This window comes from Budorcas taxicolor, chromosome 12 (genome assembly GCF_023091745.1).
Source record: "Budorcas taxicolor isolate Tak-1 chromosome 12, Takin1.1, whole genome shotgun sequence".
Classification (NCBI taxonomy): domain Eukaryota; kingdom Metazoa; phylum Chordata; class Mammalia; order Artiodactyla; family Bovidae; genus Budorcas; species Budorcas taxicolor.
Window position 1 is genome coordinate 36,365,545 of NC_068921.1, and position 26,993 is coordinate 36,392,537.

General features: G+C 41.1%; 1 protein-coding gene across 1 annotated transcript in view; it reads right to left on the reverse strand.

Moving 5' to 3' along the window:
- Positions 1 to 1,944: 1,944 nt before the first annotated feature.
- PARP4 (poly(ADP-ribose) polymerase family member 4) overlaps positions 1,945 to 26,993 on the reverse strand; it is a 73,827-nt gene continuing 48,778 nt past the window's right edge. The window contains exons 26-35 of the mRNA XM_052649956.1: positions 26,604 to 26,774; positions 26,266 to 26,346; positions 24,206 to 24,286; positions 23,117 to 23,212; positions 22,760 to 22,882; positions 17,072 to 17,953; positions 16,433 to 16,954; positions 14,689 to 14,788; positions 8,406 to 8,538; positions 1,945 to 2,825 (exon numbers count right to left, since the gene is read on the reverse strand). Coding sequence (XP_052505916.1) covers positions 2,630 to 2,825; positions 8,406 to 8,538; positions 14,689 to 14,788; positions 16,433 to 16,954; positions 17,072 to 17,953; positions 22,760 to 22,882; positions 23,117 to 23,212; positions 24,206 to 24,286; positions 26,266 to 26,346; positions 26,604 to 26,774 — 2,385 coding nt within the window. The 3' untranslated portion in view covers positions 1,945 to 2,629. The remainder of the gene's footprint in view (positions 2,826 to 8,405; positions 8,539 to 14,688; positions 14,789 to 16,432; positions 16,955 to 17,071; positions 17,954 to 22,759; positions 22,883 to 23,116; positions 23,213 to 24,205; positions 24,287 to 26,265; positions 26,347 to 26,603; positions 26,775 to 26,993) is intronic.

The following is a 26,993-nucleotide window of genomic DNA, read 5'->3' on the forward strand; positions in this document are numbered from 1 at the left end:
GCTGAAACTCCAGTACTTTGGCCACCTCATGAGAAGAGTTGACTCACTGGAAAAGACTCTGATGCTGGGAGGGATTGGGGGCAGAAGGAAAAGGGGATGAGAGAGGATGAGATGGCTGGATGGCATCATGGACTCGATGGACATGAGTCTGAGTGAACTCCGGGGATTGGTGATGGACAGGGAGGCTTGGTGTGCTGCGATTCATGGGGTCGCAAAGAGTGGGACACGACTGAGCGACTGAACTGAACTGAACTGATGGGACCAGATGCCATCTTCGTTTTATGAATGTTGAGCTTTAAGCCAACTTTTTCACTCTCCTCTTTCACTTCCATTAAGAGGCTCTTTAGTTCTTCTTTGCTCCCACAGTAGTTAGGTGAAATATTTTTCTCTTTGAATTGCAAATTAGCAAATAGAGACTTTGTCGCAGAGGAGCTTTTTCTTTAACTTTGAATTTTGTTGATTGATATAAATGCACAAGGTGAGAATTGTGAGCAAAGTCTTATTTGGGGTAAAATGAGAACTCTGTGCAGAAGATAGGCTCTCCCCAGCACTGGAGGAAGTGCTCCTAAGAGGTGGGGGCTCAGCACAGGTGTGACTTCAGTGAAGGGGGTACTCACACTCAAGCACCTGCTTTGGCAGAGGGCCGCTGCTAGTCGCTAGGAGCAGGTGTCCTTGTTAATGACTTTAGTGCTTTTCTAGGTATGAGGAGGTGTGAGAATTGGGCTCATAAAATCTCCAGAAAATATCTATCTGAAAGCCAGTCCTGCAAGTTTTTCCCAAAGCACAGAGTCTCATTCCTGATCCTGACCCCAAGTTCCTTTCAGGGGGTGTTGTAGGTCAGACTGCAGTGGCTAATGACCTCATCCTTGTAGAGGCAGATGGCAAGTGACAGTTTTTAGTTGACAACTTAATTTACAAAATTAACTTTTAAATTAACAGAGTACGACTCTGATGCAGCAGATCTTTGTGCTGGCTCGCTAAGAGCATCCTAGGTGTTAGGAACATAAAGATAAATACATCACAGCCTGCCCTCCAGGGACTCTCAGCCTCTAAAGAAGGACAGCAATTCTAATAATTTGAGATATTTACAATATTAAATATTTTAAATAAAATAAAATATTTAAATTATAATTAAAAATATTATAAAGCAACATTAGTTGATGGGGGACAGCTTATTTCATAATTTAGCTAATGAGAAGAAGAAAATAAAATAGAGAATCACAATATTTCTTAAAATGATTCAGACAACAGCATCATTAGCTGAAAGACTGATAAGGAACTGGATGTTGAAGTATCTCTCCACAGATATATGCTGGTTGTAGGGAAACAACTTCATATTGGAAAACTGCTAATCAATGTTAACATTATTAAAGCAGATAAACCAGACTTCATGGTTCACGTTGACAAAAACATTGATCCTTAATCTCCTCGGGACTACAGATTTAATTCCCAGTTTACAGGAAATATGGGGAAAGAGAAATGGACACAGTCAGACATATCCGGAATGTGGGACATTCGGTAAGACAGCAAGAGGGGAGAGAAGACTGTTCTACATGTAAAACAATTGACAAAATACTTTAAGTCTTGATGGGGGTCATTACACTACTCTGCTTTTATGTATTTTTGAAATAAAAACTAAGTATATACGTTCCTTGTAAAATTTTTTAATTTTTTTAATTTCAACTTTTAAAATTCAAAGTGTGTAAGATAGAAATAAAGTTTCTATTCCTCAGAGGTTTGGAATATGACATCATAGATTTCTATCTCGTAAACACCTATTTGTATAGCTTTTAAGATGAGCTCTATTGCATATGCTGGATGATGGCACTATGTATATATGCACATATGATACCTGCGTGTGTCAATGTGTCCATGTTTCTGTAAGATGAATTTCTAGAAGTACAATTCCTACCAGTGGAGTTTACAGGTCAAAGAGGGTAGTGATTTAATTTTTTCTCCCAGTTTTATTGAGATATAATTGACATCTAGCACACTATAAGATTAAGATGGCAGCACCATGATCTGATCCTCAAACATCATGAAATGATGATCACAGTAAGTATAGTGAATATCCACCACCTCACACAGATATAGAGTAAAAGAAGAAGAAAATCATGTTTCCTTGTGATGAGAACTCAGGATTTAGTCTCTGAACAACTTTCACATGTACTATATAGCAGTGTTTTATATTTTCATGCTGCATATTACATCCTAGTACTTATTTATCGTGTAACTGGAAGTTTGTACCTTCTGATCACCTTTATCCAATCTCCACCCTCCCCCAACCTCTGGTTTAAAAAAAAGTCTGTAATATTAGAATTTTTATCTAAAAGTTTTTTTTGGTTGTACTGCTTGGCTTGTGGGATCTTTGTTCCCTGACCAGGGATCAAACCCAGAATCACAGTGTTAAAAGCTCAGAGTCCTAACCACTGGATCACCAGGGAATTCCTTGAAATTTTTATTGTATAGTTGCTTGTTAGTTCACTGAAACAATAGCCTTTTTCCATTTATTTTAAAGTGATTGCTATACTGAATAAAATCATAATTAGACTTCATTATAGGCATCTATTATATCTGATTATCATATACATGAGGCATGAGTGCATGTTAAAAGACAAGTGCATGAGCGTCAGCCTTGGCTGTGCTTAAGGAGCCTGTGAGGAGGGGAGCGGGCATCTCTGGGCAGGATCCCCAGCAGCTGCTTGGTGGCGGAGTCCCAGTCTTTACCCAGCTCCAGCCGCTGGCAGATGGATGGGTACTGCCCTTCAGTTCTTCTGAGCCACTCACTGGCTTTCTTTATTTTCTCACAATCCCAGGGAATATTCCTAGATTAAACACATCTTTCCATCAATTTCAGAATATAATTACATATGAAATGTCATGTGGTACCAAATCTAGCACATTATATCAGACAAAATCTGTCAAAAATTAAGATAATAAAAGCAGTTCTCTCTTTTTTTTTTCTTTGACATTTTGTGAAAGTTCTTCCACCTATCTGACATGGTGCATTTAACTTATTCAATTACTTGGAAACAGAGTAGCCCCCTCACTGCCCAGCTTCCCCGCATTGTGACACATGTTCTTCTCGCTCCAGGACAACTACAGCTTCTCCGGCCCTTTACATGTTTGCTTGTTGTCATCTCCTTTCTATCCTTCAAGGACAAGCTTGATGCTATTTTACAAAGGCTTTCATTTCTCTCTCCTTTTTATTGTCCCAGGAATTCTCAACTCCATTATTTACTTGTAAAGTACCTGAGAGTCACCCAAGATACTGGTATATATTTAATTTTAGCACACAAATGAGGAACAACTTACTTGTAAAATGTGCATAACATAAAAACTTCAAGTTTGTGTCCAGAAAATGGTGTCAATTATTCAAACTAAAGACTCAGAAAAACCATGGGATCGCTCATTAGTATTAGTTAGCTACTTCCTCATTGTTTTGTTGTCTGCTAGAACTTGCTAGCAAACAAGTGGTGACATATACCAAAGAATATGGGGGAAACTGAAAACCTGGAGAATTTTCTCCATCTTCCCCGCCCCTGCCCCCCCACCATGAACTGGGAAAAGGCCATCAGAGAAGTGTGGTAGTTAAGAGCTGGGTTCAAATCCTGCCTCTGATCACACAGCACTGGTTGTGATATTGGTTTTTTGTTGTTGTTGGCCACCTGTCTTGTGGGATTTTAGTTGCCTGACTAGGGATTGAATCCTGGCCCTCAGTGGTGAACCTGCAGAGTCCTAACCACTGGACCACCAGGGAATTCCCTAGTTGTGTGATATTGTTACAGCTTTCATTTATCACTGGAAGTCTGTTTCTTCAGTTATGACAGTGATACAAGATCCTATGGGTTTGCTGTGGGGATTAACAAAAAGCATGAATTTAAAATTTAACAGTCTCTGGCACAAAGTTGGCAATCAATAAATGTTAGCTGAATATGATGACATGAACATACTAAATAGCTGGCATACCCAACATGGCTAAAAAGACCCAATAATTATTAGTTTACCGACAGTTACTAACTACTGAAAGCAGCAAGATGATTTTAAATATTCTCATGAATCCAGATGGCCTGTAAATTTTGATGGTTCTACTAACATGAAAATTTTGTTCATATATCTCCAAGCAACATGCTACTGCATTAATGTTATGTACATCATGAAGCCGAAAATATATAAAAGCTTTAAATATGCATAAATAGGAAACAAAAATTACTTAAAATATTGTTATAAAGTGCCAACAAATCATTTTGCCCACACAATAACAGTGATAGGGTAACGGCATGGGTGTTATGATATGTGATGGAATATACTTCACCGTTTTTCAAAATCTTGACTTAATAGTTTGTGCCACTACAATTCAAAAGGAGACTCAAAGTTATTAATACTTATTCCAGCGGATATCATAATTGGAAAACATTTAAAAAGAGGAGGTGGCTCACTGGTTGTGCCTATAAATCAAACAGTCCCTTCCACTAGTTCTTCAAAGTATTTGTCCAGATATTCATTTAAAACATGTTGCTTTTTAAAATTAAGTTATATATTTCATATAGTTAAATGCTCAGTTAATTATTTTCTGAGTACCTCTTTCGTGTCTGATGCTGTTGGGAGTAAAGAATTTATTAATTTATTTATGGCTGAGCTGCATGGCTTGCGGGATCTTAGTTCTAAGAACAGGGATTGAACCTGGGGTGTTGGCAGTGACAGTGTGGAGTCCTAGCCACTGGACCAGCAGGGAATTTTCCAGAAGTGGAGAATTTAATCGGTCCTTGAACTGGACATGGAACAACAGACTGGTTCCAAATAGGAAAAGGAGTACGTCAAGGCTGTCTATTGTCACCGATTATTTAACTTCTATGCAGAGTACATCATGAGAAACGCTGGACTGGAAGAAGCACAAACTGGAATCAAGATTGCCAGGAGGAATATCAATAACCTCAGATATCCAGATGACACCACCCTTATGGCAGAAAGTGAAGAACTAGAAAGCCTCTTGATGAAAGTGGAAGAGGAGAGTGAAAAAGTCGGCTTACAGCTGAACATTCAGAAAACGAAGATCATGGCATCTGGTCCCATCACTTCATGGGAAACAGATGGGGAAACAGTGGAAACAGTGTCTGACTTTATTTTTTGGGCTCCAAAATCACTGCAGATGGTGACTGCAGCCATGATATTAAAAGACACTTACTCCTTGGAAGAAAAGTTATGACCAACCTAGATAGCATATTGAAAAGCAGAGACATTACTTTGCCAACAAAGGTGGGTCTAGTCAAGGCTATGGTTTTTCCAGTGGTCATGTATGGATGTGAGAGTTGGACTGTGAAGAAAGCTGAGCACCGAAGAATTGATGCTTTTGAACTGTGGTGTTGGAGAAAACTCTTGAGAGTCCCTTGGACTGCAAGGAGATCCAACCAGTCCATTCTGAAGGAGATCAGCCCTGGGTGTTCTTTGGAAGGAATGATGCTAAAGCTGAAACTCCAGTACTTTGGCCACCTCATGAGAAGAGTTGACTCACTGGAAAAGACTTTGATGCTGGGAGGGATTGGGGGCAGGAGGAGAAGGGGACGACAGAGGATGAGATGGCTGGATGGCATCACTGACTCGATGGACGTGAGTTTGAGTGAACTCCGGGAGATGGTGATAGACAGGGAGGCCTGGCTACTGTGATTCATGGGGTCGCAAAGAGTGGGACACGACTGAGCGACTGAACTGAACTGAACTGAACTGTGAGAAGGTACAAATAGATTTACTCATTTATTTTAGTTTCATCTAAATTATCTCTCGGAGAAGGCAATGGCACCCCACTCCAGTACTCTTGCCTGGAAAATCCCATGGATGGAGGAGCCTGGTGGGCTGCAGTCCATGGGTCGCTAAGAGTCGGACGTGACTTAGCGACTTCACTTTCACTTTTCACTTTCATGCACTGGAGAAGGAAATGGCAACCCACTCCAGTGTTCTTGCCTGGAGAATCCCAGGGATGGGGGAGCCTGGTGGGCTGCTGTCTATGGGGTCACACAGAGTTGGACATGACTGAAATGACTTAGCAGCAGCAGCAGCATATTATCTCTAAGAGATGAGAACTTTGTCTTAAATGTGAAACTTAAAAATAGTTATGAATATTCTTTAATATCACAAAATATTCAGGTAATGTTTAAATTTCCCTGTCTTTTTTTAAAAGAAAAAAGTACAATGGGTCTCGTTCAAATCAGGATCCAAATGAGGGCTATGTTTGCCTCCTTTCAAACATCCTTCTATTTTTTTTTTTAAATGTCCTTTAATTTATAGGTTTCACGTCTCCTCTCTTTTTTCTCTTGCCATTTATTTCCTCATATTCCAGACACTGCTGACTACATTCCCATGGTATAATTTAACATGTTCAACCTCTGTTCTCTGATACCTGGACTTTATTAGGTAAAAGATTTACACAGTTTCAAAGTCTCATAAAACAAAGTACATGAGAAACCTAACTTCCATTCTGTCTCCTCCTTCTCCGTCAAAGAAAATATTTTATTAGTTTTGTTAGTTTTCCCCTTATCTTGCCTTTTTTGAAAAAAGTGTGTGTGTGTGTGTGTGTGTGTGTGTGTGTGTGCATGTGTGTATATACACAACACTGTATCATATGCATGGGTACAGATGCAGCTTTGATGAGCAAGCAGAGTGTTCATACCTGCCGCCAAGGCCTCTGTGGTACCAGGCATCAGCCAAGGGCTGGGGCCCCAGAACTTGTCGCATCCTTGTCACACGCTGCCACATTTAAGCATAAAACTTAGGGAGGTCCCAGAATTCTAGATCTGAACCTGGTCTTCTAGGTGGTTACAAAGTTGTATTTGTTGGGGTAGAGCTTTAAATGTATTTAACTGCAAGTTAAATCTGCAATTTTAAAATACTTAAGACATATAGCATGTAAGTCTCTATTTGTATTCTTGTCCCAGGCCCAGGAAATGTTAGATTTTCCAAAAGCACATACAAGCCATGTGCTGTAGTGAGAGGACCACTGAACCAGGAGCCAGCAGCACAGTAACTCTCTGAGCCATTTTCTGTGCAAACACTGTCCGACCTGCACACAGTGGAAGAGCTCCGGTGAGAGGCTCCCTTGAACAGTTATCTCTGTGCTTATACTTCGCTGCAGCTTTTTACAAGGTAGTTAAGAAATGGTTGAGCCTTTTTTTTAACTAAATAATCCATCTTCATCTTCCACATTCCTGCCCTCCATACATACACTTGTGAACTACAGCCTTGAAAAAATGTTTTCAAATAGGAAATAGTTGTAAAATAGTTATTTCCAATTACTTCATAAAAACATAGCTGATTTGTAATTGCTCAGCATAAATTATGATCCACTTTTATTCAATGTAAAAGTGGTTAAAAAAATTGTTACTCTCCAGTTCCCCTTCCCACTGGATCTGAACCCTGGTCTCAGTGGCCATAAAAGCTGTGCTTATAGAGTCTGCTGTAGAGCATGTGGGCTAGTTTCAAAGAAGGCTGAATTCTCTTGGAACTTGTTGCCTCTACCCCTTGTAAAATAGGATCATCTTAGCCTTAAAGGGAGACTGTATGTGAAACTGGTAGTTGGTGTAGTAACTGCTGACTAGTATTTTTGTATTTGGGAGGTGTTTATCAATAGCTTTCTTGCCTCCTGATGAATATTTTTCCCCTTAAGATCTGTTACCAGTAAAGCTGTTTTTATCTAAGTGGATCTAGAGTTGGGAGAGAAGCACTACATGAAAAGGCAAATGAGGAGACAGGATGTTCTTTTAGGTGGAAACACTTGTTTTGTTTGTTTTTGCTGATGCTGCTACCTGGCATATAAATGACCAATAAAAGACTCGCGGATGTGAAAAAATTTGTTAATTTTTAAAGATAAATTCAAAGATGATTTCAAAATGCAGAGGTTTATTATACACAAAAACTTACAAAATAAAAAAAAATCAGTAAAAAATATTCCACTATTTTCTGGAATAAAAATATATATAAAGACAAATTTTCCTTTAGCCATATTCATAATGTTTTAGGACTTGGGGTGCTATTTATGAGCACCTAAAGTTGCTTCCTGGCCTGCTCTCTACCCATGTCTTGCTTATTACAAGAAATCCACTGAAAGAGTTTGGTTGCTGACTAGGGTACCTAATAGGAATGTATTTCCCCATAGCCTAAACAATTTCTTTTCATGATTAAGATAATTCTGTGGGGAGAAGGGGCATCATTGTTAATTTAGGAATTACTCTCCGTAATTATTACACTGGATCCACAAAACAGTACAATAAAAACCTGGCCGACACACATACACTTGCTACAGCTTCTTTTGCTCATGATGAAAACAAACAAGATGAAACAAACAGGCTGAGGGCAAATAGATAAACAAATATAATAAAAAGAAATGACTGAAAATATAAATGAGTTAAAGTCACCTGGGAATGGAAGCATCGTCCAGTCTCATCAGTGATTTGACGATTATTCCCTCCTGTTCCAACTTGGTGCGAAGGAACTGCAGCACTAGAAATGTAGCGATCAGGTCTAGAAGGCGCTCTCTTCCTCTTACACCTGGAAGTGAAGCATTTGTTTATGTCTGTTAAGAGACACTGCATCCCAAACGGTACTTGTTTATAACAGTTCCGTTGAAGAATTACATTATTACTATTAAACCAGAACACATGAGCACATCATAAAACTCTGTAATACTTACCAAGGTCCTTAACTAGCCAGCTATTTAAATAAAAAAGGAGGGCAACTGGAACAAGTGTCTATCATAATATCCTGATGGTTGCTAGGAAACTTAATTCCATCCAGAGTCCCCCCTGCACACTAACTTTCCAAATATCCAGAGATGTGCGAAGTTCACTGAAAGAAATTTAGTTTCTAGGCTCCTGCTGCAAATACCTCAGAGGAATAAACCTAAGCATACAACAGATGAACAACTGATACACTGATTAGACCACTGTATTAATATCAAATTATTCCTAGTGATCAGTAGTCTTGGAATAGACTTTCTAGCACTGCTCGTGCCTTGGGGGCCCTGTCAGTAAAACAAAATTTAGATAATTTTCATGTACCTGTAAATGCTCTGTTTGACCAGAAGCACTACACACTCAGGCAGCCAAACCTGCAACTCTTAAATCAGCTCCCAGGCTCTCTGCTTATTTTTTTTGTTCCTGGGTCTTTCTGAGAAGTCGGATATGCACCAGTCAATCAGAGGCACTTCCTGTCTCCTGCTGCCCCCTCCTATAAAAGCTAGCAGCCCCCTCCCTTACTGTGCCTTCTCTGGGCTCGAGACTGGAGTCTGCCTGCTTCCTGAAGTGAGAGATTAAAACCTTTTTTGCTTTTCAAGATCAATAAATTGCTCTCTTTGATGATTTTAACATTACATACAGGTAACCAGTGTCCTTATCCAAATCAAGATATTTTACTCTATTATGAAAAATACCAACATTGAAGATGAATGCTTATATCTACTGAGCCCAGAGATTGACCCATTTTTATTTCCTAAATGCAACCTATGTATTTGAGATGACTTTATACAAATATTTTGATTTTAAATATTGTTACTTTTCCAATCCCAAACTTTGTGAAACCAAACTTTCCACATCTTTTTGGGTTCAAAATAAGCCACCCCAGAATCTGCTAAAGGCAATCAACACTTAGGAGACTCAGGAAAAGCTTTTTACTACATTCCCCACCCACAACAGTCTAAAATAAATTAGGAGAGGGTCTGTAACAGGAAGAGAGCTGTTGCCAGTCTTCCATCGAGAGACTGACCGCCAGGCAGTGCAAATATCTGTCTACCACATATTCTGTCCCCTCACCTGCCCGTAAACTGCCCATTCCCCACCCTCCAGGGAGCCCTGCAGCCCCTGTCCCTCTCCCTTGGTCAGCTACTTGGCTGCCTTTTGAGTCTCATGTTTCTCTGGCTCTCATACATGCACATACATATGCATGTACATAATTCAAGTTGTTTCTCTCTTGTTAACCTTTAATTACAGGGGAGTCTCAGCCAAGAACCAGAAGGGTAGAGAGAGAGTTATTTTTCCCCTCCTACAATCTTCATCATCATTAGAGTAACAAGAGAAAGAAACAACTTGAATTACATACATGTCTATGTACATGTGTAGTTTCCCAGGTCAGTTAACTGTTTCCAAAATGTCCGATACGTAGCACTGTTTGCATCGCCACAACATAGTCACTTAATGGTTTTTTAAAAAAATATTTGAAGCCTACAGAAAAGTAGAAAGAACAATATGATGAATATCCCCATTACCTCAGAGCTTATCTACTCTTAACAGTTTTCCACATTTTGAATTTTTCTCTTTTCTTTAAAAGAAAGAAATATTTTAAGTTGAAGCCCCCCTTGTATACATCCTCCAATCCATCCACTTACACTCCAACCTTCCCTCAGCTTTTCAAAAGTAAACACTCTGACCTGGGGACTGACATTCCTGTGACGAACACTGCTTTTGAAAGTGATCGTCAATGACTACGAACAACTATATGCCAAGAAAATGGACAACCTAGAGGAAATGCCTGAAATGCGGGAGGACCTGGGTTCTATCCCTAGGTTGTGAAGATTCCCTGGAGGAAGCACAGCAACACACTCCAGTATTCTTGCCTAGAGAATCCCCATGGACAGAGAAGCCTGGAAGGTTGCAAACCATGGGGTAGCAACAAGTTGGACACGACTGATTGACAACTGACTGATTGATGATTTTAACAGTACATACAGGTAACCAGTGTCCTTATCCAAATCAAGATATTTTACTCTATTATGAAAAATACCCACATTGAAAATGAATGCTTATATCTACTGAGCCCAGAGATTGACCCATTTTTATTTTCTAAAAGCACAGCACAGAGGAAATGCAAAAATTCCTAGCAATATATGATCTCCCAAGACTGGATCTCCCAAGTGCTATATTCAATATGCCAGCAAATATGGAAAACTCAGCAGTGGCCACAGGACTCAAAAAGGTCAGTTTTCATTCCAATCCCAAAGAAAGGCAATGCAAAAGAATGTTCAAACTATTGCACAATTGCACTCATTTCACACACTAGCAAAGTAATGCTCAAAATTCTCTAAGTGAGGCTCCAACAGCACATGAACTGAGAACTTCCAGGTGTCCAAGTTGGATTTAGAAAAAGCAGAGGAACCAGAGATCAAATTGCCAACATCTACTGGATCATACAAAAAGCAAGAGAATTCCAGAAAAACATTTACTTCTGCTTTGCTGAATATGCTAAAGCCCTTGATGGTGTGAATCACAATAAAGTGTGGAAAATTCTTAAAGAGATGGGAATATCAGACCACCTTACCTGCCTCCTGAGAAATCTGTATGCAGGTCAAGAAACAACAGTTAGAACCAGACATGGAACAATGGACCAGTTCAAAATTCGGAAGGGAGCATGTTAAGGCCATATATTGTCACCCTGCTTATTTAACTTCTATGCAGAGTACATCATGTGAAATGCCAGGCTGGATGAAGCACAAGCTGGAATCAAGATTGCTGGGAGAAATATCAATAACCTCAGATATGCAGATGACACCACCCTTATGGCAGAAAGCAAAGAAGAACTACAGAGCCTCTTTATGAAGGTGAAAGAAGAGTTAAAAAGCTGGCTTAAAACTCAACATTCAAAAAACTAAGATCATGGCATCCGGTCCCATCACTTCATGGCAAATATATGGGGAAACAGTGGAAACAGTTTATTTACTTGGGATCCAAAATCATTGCAGATGTTAATTGCAGCCATGAAATTAAAAGATGCATGCTCATTGGAAGAAAAGCTATGACAAACCTATACAGTGTATTAAAAAGCAGAGACATTACTTTGCCAACAAAGGTCTGTCTAGTCAAAGCTATGGTTTTTCCAGTTGTCATGTATGGATGTGAGAGTTGGACCATGAAGAAGGCTGAGTGCCGAAGAACTGATGCTTTTGAATTGTGGTGTTGGAGAAGACTCATGAATCCCTGGGACTTCAAGGAGATCAAACCAGTCAATCCTAAAGGAAATCAATCCTGAATATTCACTGGAAGGACTGATGCTGAAGCTGAAGCTACAATACTTCGGCCATCTGGTGGGAAGAGGCAACTCATTAGAAAAGACCCTTATGCTGGGAAAGATTGAAGGCAGGGGGAGAAGGGGATGATAGAGGATGAGGTGGTTGTATGGCATTACCAACTTAAAGGACATGAGTTTCAGCAAGCTCCACGAGGTGGTGAAGGACAGGTTAGCCTGGTGTGCTGCAGTCCATGGGGTCACAAAGAGTCAGACACAACTGAGCCACTGAACAACAAGACTGAATCAGGAAGAAAAGTAGAAAATATCAACAGATCAGTTATCAGCAATGAGACTGAACTGGGTGGGGGGGGGGGTGGGGGGAACACACGAAAATCCTCCCAACAAACAAAAGTCCAGGACCAGACAGCTTCACAGGTGAATTCTAGTAAAACATGTGGAGAAGAGTTAACATCACAGTTCAGTATCCACACACTGATCAATGTGTTCAACAAATCGAGGAATAAAGATCACATTAGCTTCTCAATGGCTGTAGAAAAGCTGGATTGCTTATTAAGCATCTTATTTTTTAATTTAGGCATTTATCTCTATGAACTTCTTTCTTAGAACTGCTTTTCCTGTATCCCATAAATCTTGCTATGTTGTATTTCCATTTTCTCTTTTCTTTTCCATGGGATTTCCCAGGCAAAGATACTGGAGTGGGTGCCATTCTCTTCTCCAGGGTATCTTCCTTACCTAGGGACCAAACCTGCACATCCTGCATTGCAGGCGGATTCTTTACCTCTGAGCCACCAGGTGACAGAGGAGCCTGGCAGGTTACAGTCCGTGGCGTTGCAAGAGTGGGACATGACTTAGCAACTAAACAACTATAACCACCACCACAATTTCTATTTTCATTTGTCTTAAGGTGTTTTTTTATTTTTTAAGGTATTTTTTGATTTCTCTTTTGACTCACATTTTCTTCTGTAACATGTTGCATAATCTCCACATATCTTTGAATTTTTCAGTTTTCCTTGTGTCCTTCTAGGACTTTCATGGTTTTACATTTGTTCTGGTGGATCCTCTGAAGGCTTTGCTTTAGGCCTTGTTAGGGTGGGACTGTTCAGTTTTTTCCCCCTTATCCTGTCGGACAGTCCTTGATCATGAGATACAGTCTTTATGGCTCTTCTAGGGTTTCAATGGAAAGCCTGAGACATTTATCAAGTCTAATTTGTTGTAATCTGAACACCAAATTCTGTCTTCCTAACACTTGGTGACAGGTGAAATCTCTGCTCAGCCCTCTAGCTTCTGGATTGTTGCTTTTATCTGGATTCCTTGAAGGCACAGTGGTGTATGTATAGGTTAGGGGACAGCCAAGGATCTGAGGGAGATGTGTGTGGATACGTCAAATTTTTTTGTTTATTATGTCATTCCATGCAATTTTAAGTGAACAGACTTTGAGAAAATCTACTGGGAGTATTACACAGATGATGCCAATATTGATGAGAATGTTTTACATAAGGTAAGAAGAGGGACCACTGACACTATCACCCTCCGAAATTTGTACATGCCATACAAAAAGAATAAACAAAGTTTACTGGCATTTAATTAGCATTATTCTAGGCAATCTATGAATTATGATACGCCTGAACAATTGCAGAATCTTCAGAGCAAAACAAAGTATTTTCTTCCACTAGCAGATATAGCAGTTTGTTTCTCTAAAAACAAGCAAATAAATCAACACAACAAAAACCACACACACAATCCCCAAACCAAAGTTGAGGGAGCTTTCAATGCAGCTTTCAGAGCTCCCTGCTCTGCGGTCCCCTCCATTAAGTATTCTCACCTTTAATTTCGAGGTGCTTTCAGCCTCAAATGCTGACCCCTGTGCCATCATCGCATGAACACTTTCTGTTTCAGTTCTAACCTCCATGTGCCTCGTCAACTGAGAAGCGCCTTCAGGTGAAAAGCTGGATAAAAGTGGAGCTCACCTAATTTCTCTTCTTTCAAGGTTTGTGTCCCTGCTAGTTTCTGCCTGCTTCTGATTATATTCCAGGCCTTCAGAGAGTGGTTTTAAAATATTTTATCTAGGGTTAATAAATGTTATTGGCAGGAGTTAGTCAGCTCTTCTTTCACTCCAGAAACTAGAACACTCTGCTGGTGCAAGTTTTCATCGTTATTTTTGGTCTAGTGCAATTCAAACAGTACATTTCCCAACTCCCTGTGTTAATATCTGGGTGGGGCTCAGAGGCTCATCCTTGCCACATTTCCTCTCTCTCCCTCTGGTCTACCAGGTGGATGATGCCAGAGTAATCTTTTCTTCTTCTTTTCTTTTCACCAGGAGTAACTGTAAAGACACATGTTGGTGACGGTCGAGTTGCAGTATAGAAGGAGTCTACGTGTCCAAACTGCTGTGTGGAGTGGGACCTTCCTGTGGACCAACACCTGACTATGAGGTGTGCGTGAAAGTGATCTTTGTGTTTAGGCTACTTGGATCTTTTTACAGCAGTCACTGCTACTCATGCTAATAGATCTGCACAGGTAGTACCCTACTTAATGGTAAAGATGACTAGAAACTAGTCCCATCCTTTGATGATTGACAAATGTAATCCCTTTCACATGTAACAAATATATTAGAACACTGGTTTACAAAAATGTGTAACATTTAAGAGCATGACATTTATAAATGGAAAAATAGTGACATACCTAGAGATCGAATGCCTTTTTGTTCAAGAAAGCTGTTTAAAATATTTGTATTAAGTTTTAATATAAATCCCAGTTCTTGTGTAAGTTTCCAGCATCCATCCTATGAAATTAAGAAAACAAAATTTCAGCCACATTATTACAATTTCATTACATGAGTGATGTGATCAATAATATGTTTTCAATTCAGGGAATTAAGACATCTTTACTGTAAAATCAAAGTTTTTTCATGTGCAAACACAGTATTATTGGGAATCTCATAAATACTATGAACAGCAAGTATTATATTTGGTGGCATTTGTAATAAAGCAGTAGAGGGGTTCAAGTATGGAGGTTTTTAAAAATAGTATTATACATTTTTTTCTTCTAGTAATTCTTTGAAACAATGTTTCTCAAACTTTTAAATAACATGGTTCCTTTTGTTCAACATTAAAATGTGTCCTTATGATGAAATATGAAAATGACTCTTTTCCACTAAAGATAAAATTATGTTGAACATACTCTTTGAAGCTACCTTCCTTGTGCTCACATACCCTGTCCACTCCAGCTAAGATGGATCTTCATCACATGCTTACAGAAGTGTTGCAAGCCTGATCCTGGGATCCTAACTGAGAAGCAGACAGCCTCCAGGTCCAAGGCGAACTAACACAGGGCGTGGAGGGGAAGGTGGGGTGCAGGCAAGCACATGGGTGATAGGATCTATGGCAACAATTTGAAAACTAACAGGAGTGACAGAATGTGCCAGCTGGCCCTCACCTAGTACGGAGTGCTGTTTTCTTGTGAGCTGCTTCCTGTGAAGTACTGTCACTGAACCCACTGTGCAGATGAGGACACTGAGGTACGAAAACTTAAGCAAGTTGTCCAAAGTGACACAGCTGACAAGCAGTCGCAGCACGACCTAAACCCCAACACTCTGGCTCAGAGAGCGTTGTGTGCTATGCTGCTTTCACATGCATTTCTCCAGGTGGGGGCTGCTGGCAGCTGGTCTACCTCTCTGCGAGCTGGATACTTTTATTACTCCCATTTCATGGATGACTGAAAGACTGACTTGCCCTGGATCACAGAGTGGAAGCGTTGGGACTTGAACTGACACTAAACCAAGTTACTTTTCTACTTTACTATACTCTTGCCTGGAAAATTCCACAGATGGAGGGGCCTGGTAGGCTACCGTGGATGGGGTTGCAAAGAATTAGACATGGCAGAGCGACTGAGCATATTTCATCAAAACAAGTTAATTACAGACATAAGATTGGGTCTTAGTACCACTGCAGGAACTAAATTTACAGAGTGTGATTTAGCTTCACAAATGGAATGCTAACCTCTAATATAAGCTCACATGTTGAGTCATATTCCTGAGAACTTTTAATACTTAGAGTGTACTTACAACACTTGTGCTTTACTTTGCAATGTGAAATTGGTGTGAACTGCAGTTCAGCAGTTTTAGAACCTAGGAGATTAATGTCTTACCCCAGGACCCACTGAGGGATGCTAACCTTCAACTGAGGAATGTTAACACTCCCTTCCATGATATTCTGACCTAACAGTTAAAAATAGGTAGGTAAGCACCAGCTTTTCTCAAGCACACTGTTTGTTCAGCTGGCTTCTCAGTGAAGGAAGCTGCGTTCTGGCACTAGCTCCTCATGTCAGTGTGGACCAGCAGCAGTCTGGTGAGGAGCTACTTTGTGTAGCACCATCCTGAACTTTGAAGCTAATGAAGCACAGATATATGGAGAGATAAGACTAGTACCTTGGTCTGAAGCCTGAAGAGTTCAGTCGAAGGCACATAATTCCTCCAGCTTGCTTTGCCAGCTAGGCCATCCTCATCATTTTGTGCCTGAGTGCTTGCAGTAAAGCCACTTCTCAGGTCATATTCTGCCAGCTTTTTAAAAATCCTACTTGCCAGAAGTCCTCCTGTTTTATCACTTTCCATTTCAGAAGAACATTCAAAAAATGAACAACCATATTGGAAGGAGTCTAATGACAAAGGTTCATCATACCCAGCTAACAGAGGAATGTCCAGCTGGGCATCCTCAGCAGGGCCAGATGGAGCCACTGGCACCTTATAATTGGCACTCCTAGGAGATGGGATATGGTGAGAAGGAAGAGGAGAGGAAAGAGGGGGAGGAGAGGGAGGAGGAATACCAACCCCCTGAGATAGAGGGGGAGGAGGGGGAACAACTCCCCCAGATAGAGGGGGAAGAGGGGGAGAAGGAGGAACACCACTCCACCCAGGTAGAGGGGGAGGAGGGGGAGGAGGAATGCCAACCCCCTGAAATAGAAGGGGAGGGGGGGGAACAATTCCCCCAGTTAGAGGGGGAAGAGGGGGAGGAGGAGGAACACCACTCAACCCAGGTAGAGGGGGAGGAGGGGGAGGAGGAATGCCAACCCCCTGAAATAGAAGGGGAGGAGGGGGAACAATTCCCCCAGTTAGAGGGGGAAGAGGGGGAGGAGGAGGAACACCATCCCCCCCAGGTAGAAGGGGAGGAGGGGGAACAATTCCCCCAGTTAGAGGGGGAAGTGGGGAAGGAGGGGGAACACCAACCCCCCGAGGCAGAGGGGGAGGAGGGGGAACAACACCCCTGGGTAGGGAGGGAGGAGAGGCATGGGAAGAAAGGACAGACTTCACAAGTGGACAAGGGAGAAGACCTGCAGAAGGACAGGAAAAAAGATGCGGCCGCGGGAGAGGGTCCAGCTGAAGGGCAGTGAGGGCACTGAAGCCTGTGGCACCCCCTTGATCAGTTTTGGGCAGCTGTGACCTGGAGCTAAAGGAGGCCCTGGGAGCAGCAGCAAGTTGCAAAGATGAGTCCTGGAGATGCAGCCTGGGAAAAGACGCCATGTCCAGGGAAATGTCGGCACCACTGCCCATCTCCAGGTACTTCTTAGGGGAACCGAAGTGTTTGGGACCAGCTGGAGAACCAAACAGTGCTGAGCTGGGATGATGGTGGAAAGCAGAGCCAACATAGAGGGGTGCAGTTAAGAAACTAGGGGCAGTAGGAATGTTGGAAACGGCCATTTTCTGTGAGATGGCTTCTGTGAATTGTGGTTTAACTTCTGTTTGTTTAGATGACTTCATCGGACCCAAATCCCAGAGCTCCTCTGCATCCATGAAGACAAAACTGACTGCTTCAGATTCTTCTGGGGCATCTAAGCTAAAGGCTTCAAAATCTTCAGAAAGTTTCATGTTAAGTGATGAATGCTTCTTTTTAGTCCGTTTACGTTTACATTTACGTTTGGGTTCTTGGTTCCATTCAGAGGATGCTGAAAGTGTCTGCCAGAAAGAGAAGTGACAATATAAGGAAAGCACAGGTCAAGTGGATGATGATCAAGAAGCCAGGCTTCCTAGAGCTGACCTCTCAGCACTGATGAAACTGTCTGTCCCAGGGCACTGAGAAGACCAGACACTCAGGGTCACTTACGTATAGCGCCCTCATTTATAGACACGAAGTTGGAGAGCTGGAGACAATATCAGCGATAAATACACCAAATATCTTAATCTCTCTCTGTTCTTAGAATCACAGAATTTTAAACACCCCTTATTTTCCACAAGAGGAAACTGAGGACCATAAAAGCGACTTGCCAAAGACTTGACAATAAGCAATATTATAGTGTCAAATTAGTCCTAAAATGGGCTTTCCAGGTGGCACTGGTAGTAAAGAACCCACCAGACAATGCAAGAGACATAAAAGATGCGGGTTCAATCCCTGGGTTGGGAAGATCCACTGGAGGAGGGCATGGCAACCCACTCTAGTATTCTTGCCTGGAGAATCCCATGGACAGAGGAGCCTGGTGGGCTATAGTCCATGGGGTCACAGAGAGTTGGTCACAACTAAAGCAACTTAGCAGCCCTAAAATAAATTGATAGAATGAAATTATTCCAGTCTTTTATATTGCTTTATAGCAATATTAAGAAAATGAGAAAACTGAAAAAAAAATCTCCAAAGCTTTAAGTAAATTAATGTCTTTCACACTAGAATATGAAAACGTATAAAAAAAAGAGAATAAGGGATGCTCTGTCACTACTATTATCTGAATAAATTTTAAAGAGTATTCCTTAAAAACATGCATGTAAATAAAATCAAATTTTATACAAATTATTAGTTCTTGAGATATCTTGGAAATAATCAGCTTTTAGTTTTACCAATGTAAATGCATTTTTTTTTTTAAAGGAGTAGTCCCTTTCCAGTTCAGACAAATGTGTATATTTAAATAATTAATGGGGCTTCCCTGGTAGCTCTGCTTGTAAAGAATCTTCCTGTGATGCAGGAGACCCAAGTTAGATTCCTGGGTTGGGAAGCTTCCCTGGAGAAGGGATAGGCTACCCACTCCAGTCTTCTTGGGCTTCCCTTGTGACTCAGAGGGTAAACAATCTGCCTGTAATGTGGGAGACCTGGGTTAAATCCCTGGGTTGGGAAGATGCCCTGGAGGAGGGCATGACAACCCACTCCAGTATTCTTGCCTGGAGAATCCCCATGGAGAGAGGAGCCTTGTAAGCTACAGTCCATGGGGCCCCACAGAGTCAGACATGACTGAGCGACTAAGCACAGCTCAGCACATATAATAAATACTGCAGGACACAGGACAAGACATACATTTCAAAATAATACTTACAAATGCATATCTGGTTAAATTTTTCTTAATTAGATGAGTAAAGTGAAAAAAGAGCAAGTGATGGACCAGACCCATCAGACATTAAAGACTTTTATAAAATTACAATTATAATAGACTGATCTAGGAAACAGAATACAGGGTCCAACAACAGATCCTAACACATGTGGGGAGTTAGGAGATGATAAAGACAACAAAGATTCCTCAAATCAATTCGAGGAAAAGAAGACTTATTTAATAAATGGTGCTGGGGAAAGTTGGAAGTCATCTGGAAAGGAATAAATTTGTTCCCATATGTCCCATCTTATACCAGGAAAGATTCTGATTGGACGCAAATTTCAATGTAAACATGAAGCCATACAACTATTTAAAGAAAGAAATCATGGGAAACTTTTATAAAGCATAATATCTGAAGGAAAGATTTCTAAGCATGACAAAAGACAAAGCAATACAAAACAAAGAAACCCAAAGATGAAAATGCTTGACTTCATTGAAATACCTGCATGACAAAATGATGATAAGCAACATCAAAATACAAATGGCAAACTGAGAAACAAATTTTTGCAACCTGTATCATAAAGGCCTAATTTCCCTAAAAAATATGATTTTCCTAAGATAAATAAGAAAATGACTAATCTCACGATTTAAAAAGGTAAAAGACATTAATGGATGATACCTAGAAAAGATGAATACGTGGGCTCTTAGGAATATGAAAACATGTTCCTTTTCACTCATAAAGAAATGAAAATTAAAATATCACTAATATGCTTTTAACCTATCAGATCTGTAAAGATAAAAAATTTGAATACTATACCTGGTTAAAGAGAGAACAGAGTAACAGCCTCTCAAGTGCTTCTGATGGGAGAGTGAAGTGATATAACCTATGTAGTGGCAATCTGGGCTTTCAGGTGGCTCTAGAGATAAAGAATCTGCCTACCAATGCAGGAGATGCAAGACAGGCAGGTTTGATCTCTGGGTTGGGTAGATCCCCTGGAGTAGGAAATGGCAACCAACTCCAGTATTCTTGCCTGGGAAATTCCATGGACAGAGGAACCTGATGGGCTACAGTCTATGGGGCCACAGAGTTGGACACGCAAAGAGGCAATTTGGTTAGAGCTAATTAGATATTCAAAATAGATTTATTTGGGTATAATTGATATAAACAACTGCATCTTAGAGTCATGAGTTCTGGCGTAAATATATATCCCTGAGACCACTGTCACGAGGGGAATGACATATTCAGCACACACTCCTTTAGCGTGCCCTTTTGTGACCCATCTCACTCCTCCTCCTTGCTTTCTGTAACTTCAGATTGGGTTGCACATATTTTGTGTCAATGGAAGCTTACAGCTTATATTCTTTGTTTGACTTTTACTCAGTATAACTGCCCTGACATTTATCCATGTTGTTATATATATCAATAGTTAATTCTCCTTTTTAACCTTTTTTTTGAACTACAGGACTTCCCTGTAGCTCAGATGGTAAAGAATCTGCCTGCAATGCAGAAGATCTGGGTTCAATCCCTGGGTCGGGAAGATCCTTTGGAGAAGGGAATGGCAATCCATTCCAGTATTCTTGCCTGGAGAACCCCATGGACAAAGGAGCCTGGCAGGCTACAGTCTATTGGGATGCAAAGAGTCAGACACAGCTGAGAGACTAACACTATTTCTCCTCTTTACTGCTGAGTAGTTACTCTTGTACCACAATTTGTTTATTCATTTATCTCCTGATGGTTGTGTCCAACTTCTGGCTGCTACAAGTAAAGCCGCAATGAATACTCATGCACAAGTCTCTGTGTAAACACGTACTTTCATTTCATTTGGGTGGGTCAAATGATAGGTATATAGTTAACTCTTTAAGAAACTGAGAGTTTTCTAAAATGATCAGCTTATTTTTTTTTTTACTGGATTGTTTTCTTATTATTGGATTGTAAGATTTTTTTATATATTTTAGATAAACATATTTGTCAGATATGTTTTGCAAACATTTTCTCCCAGTCTGTGGTCTGCCCTTTCATTTTCTTAACAGTGTCTTCTGAAGAATAAAAGTTTTTGATATTAATAAAGTCCAGTTCACCAATTTATTTTGTAGTTTGTCCTTTAAATTTAGGAAAGCTTTGTACAACCCTAGTTCATTAAGGTCTTCTCTTGTTTTCTTCCCAGATATTCAGGTTTCAGCTATTACATTCAAGCCAATAATCCAGTCAATCTTTTTATATGAAGTGAGCTTAGGGTAGAGGGGTTTTGCTTTGTTTTTTGGTACATGACTATACAATCTTTTCAAAATCATTTTTTTAAAAGATCGTTTTCCCCCATTGAATAATAGCCTTGGGCCTCTGTAGACAATTGGCCCTATATATCTGGATGTATTTCTAGATTCTCCACGCTGTTCCAATGGTCTAGATGTCCATTTTATGTTAATACCACACTTTCCTACTTACTGTGGCTTTACAGTAAGCCTCGATATCAGATGGTGTAAGGCCTCCAACCTCTTCTTTCTTTTCAAAGTTGTTTTAGCTAGCCAAGATCCTTTACACTTTGTTCTTTAGTTGCCAAGTTGTGTCAGACTCTTTGCAACCCCATGGATTGTAGCCCGCCAATTGTAGGCACCTCTGTCCATGGGATTCTTCAGGCAAGAATACTGGAGTGAGTTGCCATGCCCTCCTCCAGGGGATCTTCCTGACCCAGGGATCAAACTGGTGTCTCTTATGTCTCCTGTGTTGGCAGGCAGGTTCTTTAGCACTAGGGCCACCTTGGAAGCACATAAATTTTTTCCCTTGGATTTTAAATTCTTAAATTTTGGCAGTTTTACTTCTCTAACTTGGATACTCCAGAGTCTTACTACCACTGTTTTGTTCCTTTGCTTTTGTATATGTCTTCCAGGTTTTATTTCTCTGGAGAAGGGAATGGCAACCTACAGTATTCCTGCCTGGAGAATTCCAAGGATAGAGGAGCTTGGTGGGAGTCCATGGGGTTGCAAAGAGTTGGACACAACTAGTGACGAACATCTTCCAGTTTTTATTTAAGTTGTGCTTCTCAGCTTCTTCTATGTGGTCACAAAGGCCACAGCATAAAGCACTACAAACTTTAATAAATACTAGTGGTGAAGTTAGATAATTAGATAGGCTTTTATCACTACTTTCAGGATGAACTGCCTGTCACTCTTAGAGGGAAGGTCTTTGGCTTCCTGAACCACAGTTTGTCTGTAACCACAATTGTTCCTCTCCTGCATTTTATAGCTACATTTGTAAATGGAACCTTTCTCAGTCACGTAACAGCATTTTTAAAAATGTGCAAAAATTCCCATCATCAGGGAGATATCGGCATCTGTGTATACAGATCAAAAGGGTGCTATTTTAGCGAAGGGTTCCCCTTACCATCATAAAAGCATGAACACACAATTGATCAATTGTATCAGTTGATTTGTAATCACACACAATTGTATCAATTGATTTGTAATCAACACTCACTTGCATTCTGCTGGCATCTGGTTGTTCCCCCTCCCAACTCATGTATGGCAGAAAATCTATGTCTTCTTTGGCAATAAGTTCCAAAGTATTTGGAATATCAGGAGAAGGTGACTCATTACCATCCTATATTGAATCACAATCAGGTAAAGAGAAAACAGACATTATCACATTAAATTATTATTACAAATTCTAAAGCCTCATGAATGTTTAGTTTGGAATATGTTTGGGGGTCGGACTGGATCCTGTGTCCTGGGGGAGAAGATGGTCAGGTTGGGGTGAGGGTCCCCTTCACAGAGCAAGAGTCATCTTCTTAGCATGCAAATATAGATAAAATGACCATGAATTAACAATACATACCCTTTTCTCCACAGCCACAAAGCTTGTAAATTGTGTTATGAGAGAGTTTTCTTTACTGAGTTTAATAATCAGAGATTTTAAGGTTTGCTTCTTCATCTAAGAAAAATGAATAATAAGACAGAATAATAATGAATAACAAATGAAATCATGTCCTATTTTTCACTATTCAGCTATATACGACCAATTAAATGAGTACTACATAATACAAAAGGTGTCTTTCAATAAGTAGATAATTTTATAATTGCAACATTGAGTCGATGGCTCTGCCTAAGTATCTCAAGTGGCTAACCTGCCATTTCCTGCAAAAAATGGGCTCAACGAGAGGCTAAAGTACAGAAACAGCAATTCATATTCATGAGCTTCTTGTGGTTTGTGGTGTGTTTATAAGGAGCCCTCAAGGTCAAGGCTGCTGAGCTGCCAAGACCTGTCACACTGAGCCTGTCTCTCACTGTAAAGATGAGGAGCCCAGGGGTGTCGGGAGGTGGAGGGACTGGTCCAGGCTGGTCTGCCGATGCGGCTGGTCAGCTGCCCTCAGATGGAAAAGGACCCTGAGCAAAGCAGGACCAAGGCTGCTGACCTGAGGGTGGGAAGGAGGGTGCTGACTTCTGAGGGAACCAACTGCCTGGGAGGAGTGTGCTGAGCGCTAATGCTCCAGCCATCATTTGACAGCAGTCATCTGGGTATGGGGTAGCAGAGGGAGTCCCCTGCCAGGGGCTCAGTGGCTCAGTGATTGGGGGGCAAGGTGGGCTTGGCTCTGCTGAGCTACACAGGCGGCTCAGCCCCCCAGACCTGGCCTCTTCATCACAAATGGAGACACTCACCCTACAACACACAAGCACCTAGGTGGTGTCTTTACAGGCACTGAGGGAGGCATCTGAGTCTCCTTTGTTCTGTCAATAATTCATTCAATGAGCTAACTAAAAACTAAACCAAGTAACTATGGGGCACCCTGCACCCCGGCATGGAAAACACGGCAATGATTACAGGGGTCCCTTTCCACCTGCTGATCCTCACTCACATTTCCACGGATAAAGCAACTCAAGAAAGGCCAAGAAAAACAGACGATGGCTTTCACGTGAAAAAGCAAACCTCGTGATTCACTTCATTTTCGTGGAGAATGCCATCTTCGTAATCTCTGATCAGAGCTCGCGCTGCCAGCTTGTGAATCATCTGTTCAGGCACCAAAGGAAAAAAGATTCTAATCCATGTCATACATAGGAAATCATTTAAATAATTGAGATGTGTTTACATACAATGAAATTCACCCCCTTTAGGTGTGCAGGTTGATGAGTTTTAACTAACATAGATGGTATGTGGGCTTGCCTAGTGGTTCAGCTCGTAAAGAATCCGCCTGCCATGCGGGAGACCTGGGTTTGACCCCTGGGTTGGGAAGATCCCCTGGAGAAGGGAAAGGCTACCACTCCAGCATTCTGGCCTGGAGAATTCCACGGACTGTATGTATAGTCCATGGGGCTGCAAAGAGTCGGACATGACTGAGCGACTTTCACTTCCACAGACTGTATGTGGGGGCTTCCCTGGTGGCTCAGCTGTAAAGAATCTGCCTGCAATGCAGAAGACCAGGGTTTGATCCCTGGGTCGGGAAGATCCCTGGGAGGAGGGCATGGCAACCCACTCCAGTATTTTTACCTGGAGAATCCCATGGACAGAGGAGCCTGGTGGGTTACAGTCCATGGGGTCACAAAGATTCAGACATGACTAAAGTGACTGAGTATACATGCATACAGACGGTGTGTGAGCACCACTGAAACACAGAGGAAGGGATTTCTTCCCATTAAAACCTTGTGTCGTGTCCCTGTGCAGTCACTTCCAATCCTGGCACCCATTTGTCTCCATTCTGTCCCTATAGTTGGCATTTTCTATACACATGTGAACTGCTCTACTGGAAGAGCCAGCCCAGGGCTGTGAGGCCTGACTGTGATCTCCACTCTGAAGGGGCCACAGACAGAGCACCAGGAAGTCAGGGCCAGGGCACTGCCCTTTCTTCAAATGGCTGAAACAACAGGACTCAGAAGGCAACATCTCCCATCAGTGACAATTCCAACTCCTGCCATTTTTTTACTGGTAAGGCCACGATTCACAGTGGAAGGACAACTATAAAAATTGTGACTTTATGGAAAATGACCTGCTCCCAGGTAAAATCCCACTGAGATTCAGTTTTTCAAACAATACAAAGATGCCCTGAAATTCTATACATAAGTCATTGGCAAGTAATAAGTTTTTAAGTGTTTTCATTCAATGCCAAAATGAAAGCTTTGCTTTATTTTTGTTGTTGTTGTTTAGTCACTAAGTCATGTCCAACTCTTTTGTGACCTCGTGGATTGTAGCCTGCTGGGCTCCTCTGTCCATGGGATTTCCCAGGCAAGAATACTGGAGTGGGTTGCCATTTCCTTCTCCAGGGGATCTTCCTGACCCAGGGATCAAACCTGCACCCCTGCATTGGCAGGTGGATTCTTTAACACTGAGCCACAGCAATGTGGTTATATAGATATAAATAAGGAATGGTTGTCTGGTTATATAAATACTCCTATGAATAGTAGTAGTAGTTACTGCCTCAGTTGTGTCTGACTCTTTTCAACCCCATGGACTGTAGCTTACTTGCCTCCTCTGTCCATGGAATTCTCCAGGCATATAGCATAGACAGGTTAGGAATTTTCCAGATCTAACTATAGCAGATTTGGTACTTATGCAAATACTACAAATTCATTTGCTTTTAGTCCAAAAATAGAAAAAACAAAAAACACATCCTCAATATACAATGTTTTACTCGTCATCCAGTACAGTTATACTCAGTATTCTAAAATAAGTGGCAAGGACCAGGCACTGCAGGTACACAACTTGTAGGGAGACATGCACATCTTTGAGAACCACCTTTAAAGGTTTCATTCACAAAACACCAGGTTTAACTGCATTTATTTACGCCCACTGATGGCCCTGTGGATACTCCTGGACTCAAGACCCCGGATGAAGAGCTGCTGCCTTAGAAACTGATGGTCAGTGTCCTTGCTTGTGGAGATGACAACCCGCCACATCACATCAGGTTCTAAGATGTCAACACAGAAAACAATGCAGGAAGGATGTGGTGCATTAAATATGAAAATAACAGAAGTATTTTAACTTTACAATCTCACCGTTCCAGTTGTCTTCTGAAGTTCAGTAGTTGACACCACTGTAGAATACTCTCTCTCTTGAATTAGCGCATGTAGAGTTGCCTGAAATGGGAAAAAAAATTCCTTGTAGTTTTTCTACTTCATAAGGTCCTGATTAGTTCAACAGTGATTCTTTCAGTGATTTTAATGGGAATTAAGAGGCTCTCCAGTGCCCTTGGTTAACCAACCGCTGTGATCCCAGGAAAAACTGTGCAGCATATTATGACTTGGGGGTAAAGCAAAGGGAAGAAAAAAGAAAAAGAAAATTATCAGCAAAACACATTGCTGTTCCCACAATAAAACGCCTGCGTGCTCCTCACCTGTGTACAGTGAGGAGTGAGCCCGTAGACAAGGAGTCGCTCACTGTGAAACAGGGACTGCACTTGGGCGGGGGCCTGCAGGGGTGCCGGCGCGTCTGTGCTCAGCTGCTGCCATTTGACGGAGACCGAGTGGCAACTGGGAGAACTCAGCCTATCCATCTGGGCTTCTATCTATTTATCAAGAGGAGTTATTTCTCTTTCAGTGTTACATTCAGAAATAGTTACCTAACACTTAAAAATGACTTTACATTCTGTCCTTTGGGAATTGTAGCTCTTTGTTTTTTTTTACCTCCTTCCTGCTACAGAGTACATTTCCAAAAGGATTCTAAGTCGAATTTTTAATAATAGCACTAGCACACAATTTAAATTCACAAACCATCTTAAAATTAT